The sequence below is a fragment of the Clupea harengus genome, chromosome 9 (assembly GCF_900700415.2).
Source record: "Clupea harengus chromosome 9, Ch_v2.0.2, whole genome shotgun sequence".
In the NCBI taxonomy this organism is placed as follows: Eukaryota; Metazoa; Chordata; class Actinopteri; order Clupeiformes; family Clupeidae; genus Clupea; species Clupea harengus.
In genome coordinates, this window is record NC_045160.1 from 6,175,764 (window position 1) to 6,183,263 (window position 7,500).

Below are 7,500 nucleotides of genomic sequence, written 5' to 3' on the forward strand. Positions count from 1 at the left end.
TGTGTGTGTGTGTGCGTGTGTGCGTGTGTGTGTGTGTTTGTGCGTTTGCATGTGCGTATGTGTATGTTTATGTAAACTTATACAAGCCCTTACTCTTCTCACAGCGCGTGCCGGTCCATCCCGTCGTGCAGATGCAGGTTCCACTGACGTGGTCACACGCTGCTCCGTTCTCACACACGCACTCATTCTCACATCCATTTCCAAATCGGCCCTCCTCACACTCTGTGAAGACACACCATGGGAAATGTAGGCATTGCTGAAGTTGCTGTCACAGTCTAAGATCACAACTTCACTCTGTAACTCTTGCTCTGTAACTTGGCTTGGCAAAACAGACAGAGACACAGACTCTAAACATTAACATGAAATAGCTGTTCACAATCCCCAAGTATATGGCCACTGTAAGTAGACGATGGGTTGACTCAAAAACGATCCGCATACGGATGTAATTCTAGAATGTTGATTGGTTAAGATGAGTTACCAGGCAGGAACGGAAAACACCATTTATTTGATTGGCTAATACCAGGACCTCTACTTTTCCCGCTGAGCTGCAACGTCGTTTGCCTGACATTTAATGTGGTGTCACGTTTAACGTTGCTGTTCAACATTAATAGCAACTGAATTACACGTGTGTTAGGTGTAATCTGTAGCGTTAAATAACATAAACTGAGAGTGATTGATAAAGGATATGTTACACATCACAAACACACATAATCGATGGGTTTTTTGTGTGAAAGTTATTTAATTGGTTAGCTAAAATTACAGTATCTTACATAGGCTGACATGGTTACGATAGCTAACTAGATAGCCACTGTACTGTGTTTGGTTAGCTCAAGCTAGCACTCTTACAAACACACATACATACACAATCGATAGGTTTTTGTAAAAAATAGTTCATTGGTTAGCTTAAATGACAGTAATTTATGCAAGCTGACTAAGTTTGGAAGACTTGAAAACTTCAAGACCTGAAGACAAAAGATCCTTTTTGAAGACAAAAGCCTCTGTTGAAGTTACCTAAACTTCATCAGCAGATTACACATCCCCATCCAGCTAAGGTAAGTTGATTTACTTGCATTACAAATAACCTCAGGTAATGTTTCAAGTCGCCAACAGCGAGCCTTCCCTTTAGTAGTGCTATATGCTTAGTTACCATGCTATTAAATAGAGGACCTTCACTTTTAATTTCGTGACATTTTTCTTACAAGTAATGTTAGCCCACAGTAGCATAGCCTGCTGTCAAACGCTTCTGGTCAGTGCGCATTTGGCACGAATCAGTCACGTTAAATGCAGCGATCAGGGATTTAAATCTCCCGGTGCTATTGCAATAGTTTCGATGTTTTTGCTCTTTTTCACGATGTGTTAATGACATTGTACATTGTAGCATAGCCTGCTGTCAAACAGTTGTGGGCAGTGACTGAGGGAAAATAAAGCGCTAGGTTGCGCTGCGCGCCAAAACTTTATGGATGACATTTAGCACGTTAAATGCAGCGATCAGGGATTTAAATCTCATGTTTTTATGTACATGTACATTTACAGACTTTCTATGTGTTCATCAAACTAATGCTGTCATGTTCTCTCTCCCTCTTCTCGTTTGTGACAGTGTGCTACGTTGTGTTTTGTGTGTTTGTGAAGTGTAAGTGACATATTGTGTTATATTTAGACATCCTTGAGAGATGGAGAGTTTTGCACGTCTGGACGCTATATTTTATTACCTTGCAAATGGTTCCCACCAACTAGGAAGTAGTAGGATACAGATGTCTTCTGTCGGTAGAGCAGCAAAGCAGTATGTGTTAGATATGGGTATGTTGTACTATGTTAATTCAGGTAAGAGACGTCTGGTTGTACGTACCCCTGAGGAGAGGGACAGGGTACTGTATGAGTGCCATGACAGTGCAGCCACTGGAGAGCACCCTGGTGTACAGAAGACTGCACAGAAGGCAGTGCAGCATTTTTATTGGCTGACTTTGAAAAAGGATGTAGAGGATTGGGTTGGTTCCTGTGAGCCATGTCAGAGGCATGACAGAATTAAGACTGTAGCACCTACGCTACACCCTATTAAGGTCCAGGGTCCCGGGCAGGTCATGGGAGTTGATTTAATTGGGCCGCTCAAAACGACATCCAAGGGTTACATCCATATCATAAGTTTTACTGATTTGTTCTCCAAGTGGGTCATGGCTAGGCCTCTGAGAGGCAAGAACGGTCCAGGGGTAGGACTTATGGTGACACAAACTGTTTTGGCACAGGGTGGTGTCAAAAAGATTATCACTGATATGGGAAGAGAGTTTGTTAATGACTGTAACAAAGCTCTTTTTAAAACCTTTGGGATAGAGCATGCTGTAACTTCAGCCTACCACCCGCAGAGCAATGGGCAAGATGAGCGCTCAAACCAGAACATTAAGCGCCATCTTGCAAAGTACTGTAATGAGGAGCAGAATGACTGGGACGTCTATCTGCAACACGCTGTTTATTCGATAAACACCTCGAAGCAGCGTTCCACAAAGGTGAGCCCATATTTTGCAATTTATCGGGTTCATCACGGCAGCAGCGCCGATCCAAAGGTAGATGACTTTGAGATCGCGAACAGTGAAGAGACGCTGCAGAGGAACGTTGGGCTGGACCGTTTAAGGTGGAGTCCATGACAGCCAAAAGAGTGTCCAGATTGGTTGACAGGTTGAATGTTCGCCATTTGAAGCCATATGTTCGTCGAACAGACACGCCCAAAGATGTCGGCATCGCTTCTGATGTCCAGGAATTGAGTGTATTGTGCGACATCTCGATGGAAGCTGTAGGTGCTGAATGTAGGTATTTCTTCATTTATACATCTCCACATATGTACTGTCATGTCAAGTTCAATGTAGAGTGTTGAATGTGTTTTATGTTCCTTTTTCCTAAAAGGTGCAGATGTTGATCACACATTGGAAGTTGTCGTGCCACGTTTCGCGACTTAGACAGTCTGGCAGGCCCAGAGTTCAACTGGCTGACCGATGATGTAAGTAAAACTTAGAAATACATTTTTATTTTACTTTTTTCCTATCATGTTGTCATCAAATTTCTTTTTCTTTCTTGTAGATTGTGAATACGTGCGTTGCAGTGATTGCTGCAGATCACAAACAACGTTCCACTGTAAGTAGTTTCTATTTTCTCTCTAGTCTGACAACTTACCAGTATCTGTTATTGTTTTGTAGAAGTTTACTCTGGGTTTTTTTGTTTTCACAGGACAAAGCCGTGTTCCACGCCCTTACCACAGGCTACCACGTTGTGGTGTCGTGACTGGACAGCACATAGTTGTGTTACGGAAAGAACTTTAAGCTGTATCAATGGCATTAAGCCAGATGGCGTGGTGCTACTGCCCCGTCTTGTTGGTCTGCGTTGAAATAAAGCTTTACAGGTTTGGTCAGCGGACACCTGGGGTTAAATGCGTTGTACTGTAGCTTTATAGGTTCGGTCAGCGGACACCTGGGGTTAAATGCGTTGTACTGTAGCTTTACAGGTTCGGTTAGATAAGGTAAAGTTGTGCCCTGCTGCTGGCGTTCCCTAGTCAATGCCAGTCACTTGGAGTTAGACATGCCTTGCTTCTGTCACCGGTCACATGGGTTAGACTTTGTCTTACAGGTGTGGTTAGCGCACACCTGGGGTTAGAAAGATGTGCCTTGTTTTTACTGTCTTACAGGTGTGGTCAGCGAGCAGTGCGTGCGTTGCGCTTGTAGGAAGTCCTTTACGGTTCCCAAGTGCGGCGTGCTATCTGTCAGCGCACACCTGGGGTTAGACGTGCGTCACAGGTTGTATTTACTGTTTTTTGTAAGGGGACAGGTAAGTTTGGTTCTCTCTCCATTTTCCCCTTTAAATGTATGTTATATGTATACCATGTTCTATGTATGTCCCTGTGAAGTTTGTATGTCTGTCACATATGTCTGTTATACACATTTGTTATTTAAAAGTATCTAAGCATCCTTTTCTTTTTCATTAACCTTGTGTGGAGGCTATCCTATAAGCCTCAGTGTGGACGGCGTGTGTTCCCCGCCATCCACACCTTTCCCTAATTGAGTAATCACACCTGTAGATATACCCAATTTCCTGTGACGAGCCACACCCAGTGCAATACTCGCCCAAGTGGCTAAAATAAGTAACATTAAAATAAACCTAACTAAAAGGTGGATAGAAATGGCTCCTACACCTTGTCTTGTCTTGTCTTGTCTTGTCCTGTCTCACTAACACCCCACCCATAACCTGTACCTTGACGTGGTGAGTGGGCTTTCAACTAAACAGGTCTTGTTTTGAATGGTGTTAGTAATCATGTTTTTAAAACAAGTATATGCTTTGCAGTATATTTCCACAGGTCTACTGAATGGAACACATCAAGACTCAATTAATTTAGACTGACCACAGCATACAAGACACTGCACCTGAAGACAGGCACCTATCTCCCTGCAATCACCCGACACTGAATGTCTTGCATCAAATAAAAAAAAAACATACACTGTCATAGTTTTTTCAATGTTTGCTATTGAATTGTATTTAAATTCGTTCAGATGTTGTTTATCATGTGTGTGCATATACATCTGCACCCTAGTGTAATTACTGCACTTGGTTTGGAAAATGTATTTATTGCTAGCTCTACTGATGGCTGTAATGTGTAAGTACTCAGCTGTCAGTCAAAGTTCAGAGCAGTTATGTGACACTGTCAAGATTATGTCACTAAATAAATAGATTGGTTTCAAAGACGTTAATTGGGAACCTTTTATAGAACCTAGTTTCTATCACCAATGTTTTCTATACCTCTGTAAAACTGTTGACTGGTTGTAACTAACATTACAAACAAATTGCGAGGAAGGTTGCTCTTTTCTTCGCAAACATATTTGTTGTTTGCCATTCTCGGAAACTGATTTCAATAACCTGTAGTATGCATAGGAGTTCAGGGGGCTTAGCATTTCTAGGTTGCTGCATTGATATGCTATATTGTCTTGGATATATTTTGCATTTGTGCATAGTGTTACATACAGTTAGTGTAGCAACTTCGTGACATGAGGAGTAGACGTTCAAGGTAAGAGACGTGTTTATTAATGAATTAAACCCGATGCGACCAAGATAGGATGTCAACAGGTTGACTACCAGGCTAAGCTAACGCATCGTTTAGCTACGTTAGCTTGCTGCTATGTATTTTCCACGGTTGAAAAGTTCGGTGAACAAGTCGGTTGTTTGTTTAGCCGTATGACTTCGTAAAAATTCGGTTAACAAAACAGTTGAGTATTAAAACGTATAACTTCACAGAATTAAAATAAAAAAATAAAACGATCGTTTAAAAGTCAGGCAAACGACGTTGTAGCTCAGCGAAAAAATAGATGTCCTGCTAATAGCCAGTTCCTGCCTGGTAACTCATCTTAACCAATCAACATTCTAGAATTACATCCGTATGCGGATCGTTTTTGAGTCAACCCATCGTCTACTTACAGCCACTTCCCCAGTGTAGCACCTGACAACACGCAAAGCAACTGTTGCCTTGTATTGTGGTCATTTGGCCACTAGATGGCAGTCTTTGAAATGAAAAGAAAAACAGCTGATTAGTGTGTAGCAGAGAGTGTAGTGAGAGTGACAGGGGGAGAGAGAAACAGAAAAAAAGAGAGAGGAGGGAGGAGAAAGAAGGAGTGTGTGAGACAGAGAGAGAAAGAAAGAGAGAGAGAAGGGAGGAGAAAGAAGGAGTGTGTGAGACAGAGAGAGAGAGAGAAAGAAAGAGAGAGAGACAGAATCGTACTTGTCTGGCACTGGTCTCCTGTATAGCCGGGCTCACACACACACATCCCAGTCTGGGGATCACAGGGCACACTGCTGCGGTTGGCACACTGGCACTGCTGACCGCAGCTGCCACCCCAGAAGCCAGCTTCACACACTGAGAAAGAAGACAGGTTAGAGAGAGAGAGAGAGAGTGTGTGTGTGTGTGTGTGTGTGTGTGTGTGTGTGTGTGTGTGTGTGTGTGTGTGTGGCTATGATGTCTGGCTGATGCATTAAGACTAAAATAACCAGAGTGTGTAGTCTTCCAGGCTCAGTGGGGGACTGAGGTTATGGTTAAAGCAGAACTCTCAGGCACTCACTAGGAGATCCTTAACATTTCAGCCCCCTGTCTACACACACACACACACACACACACACACACACACACACACACAGACACACACACACACACACACAAGCACACACGCACACACACACACACACACACACACACACACAGACACACAGACACACACACACACACACACACACACACACAGACACACACACACACACACACACACACACACACATTCAGTCATACATAGTCAGACTTACACAAACATACACACACACTCTCTCACGCATGCACACCAGATAATGAATACACAAAGTAGCATCTCTGTCCAATATGATGTAAACCAAAAGCGGCTGACTGACGCGTACAGTACTTAACTTTCAGCTCAGTGTTTTGGGTAATCAAAGCAGTTGGAGTCTGTGTATATGTAAAAGACCACCCATTCTAGAACCTTCATGCCTGTGAGTCTACTGGCCAGTGGTTGACACTTCATGATTTTGGTGATAGAAGCTTCCTCTTATGTGTCTATCTCTATCTCTCTCTCACACACACACACACACACACACACACACACACACACACACAGACACACACACACACACACACACACACACACACACACACACACACAGTGACTAAAGCTGGAAAACTCATGGTCTAATGGCATTAACAGAGCTTTCCTAGATCTTCATCTTTGTGTGTATATGTGTGTGTGTGCGTGCGTGCGCACGCGTGTGTGTGTGTGTGTGTGTGTATGTGTGTGTGTGTGTGTGTGTGTGTGTGTGTGTGTATGTGTGTGTGTGTGTGTGTGTGTGTGTGTGTGTGTGTGTGTGTGTGTGTGTGTGTTCCTCACCCTGCTCACACTCCTCCCCATAGTATCCAGGAGGGCACTTCAGCAAACACTCTCCAGTCTGGGGGTCACATGGGACCCCTCCTCTGCAGTCACATTGCTCATGGCAACCATCCCCAAAGAAGCCAAAGTCACAACCTGCTCAAAATAACACACACACACACACACACACACACACACACACACACACACACACAGACACAGACACAGACACAGACACACACACACACACACACACACACATATATACACATGTTCGCATGTACAAATGCAAGGCTGCAAGACTGAGATACTAACTGTTGTTGATCTCTGTCCTCATGGTAAAAACTTCGGAGACAGTGGAGAGCTTACTTGATTGACAGCGGTCTCCATGGTAACCTGGCTTGCAGGAGCAGATGCCAGTTTTGGGGTGGCAGCCGAGGGAGCTATTCTGCTGACACACACACTCCTCGGAGCACCCCGCCCCGGACGTCCACCTGGGACACGCTTTCAGAACAACACAACACTCATTCAGTCATTTCTCACGCCAGGACACACACACACAGACACAGACACAGACACAGACAGACACACACACACACACACAGAC

General features: G+C 43.8%; 2 protein-coding genes across 2 annotated transcripts in view; both read right to left on the minus strand.

The window, feature by feature from the left end:
• The window catches only part of LOC122133159 (multiple epidermal growth factor-like domains protein 6), a 25,524-nt gene extending 25,304 nt beyond the window's left edge, over positions 1-220 (minus strand). The window contains exon 1 of the mRNA XM_042708675.1: positions 94-220. Within this exon, the coding sequence (XP_042564609.1) occupies position 94 (1 nt within the window). The 5' untranslated portion in view covers positions 95-220. The remainder of the gene's footprint in view (positions 1-93) is intronic.
• Positions 221-7,203: 6,983 nt separating this feature from the next.
• Positions 7,204-7,500, minus strand: part of megf6 (multiple EGF like domains 6) — a 37,046-nt gene continuing 36,749 nt past the window's right edge. Inside the window, exon 16 of the mRNA XM_042708798.1 lies at positions 7,204-7,397. Coding sequence (XP_042564732.1) covers positions 7,204-7,397 — 194 coding nt within the window. The remainder of the gene's footprint in view (positions 7,398-7,500) is intronic.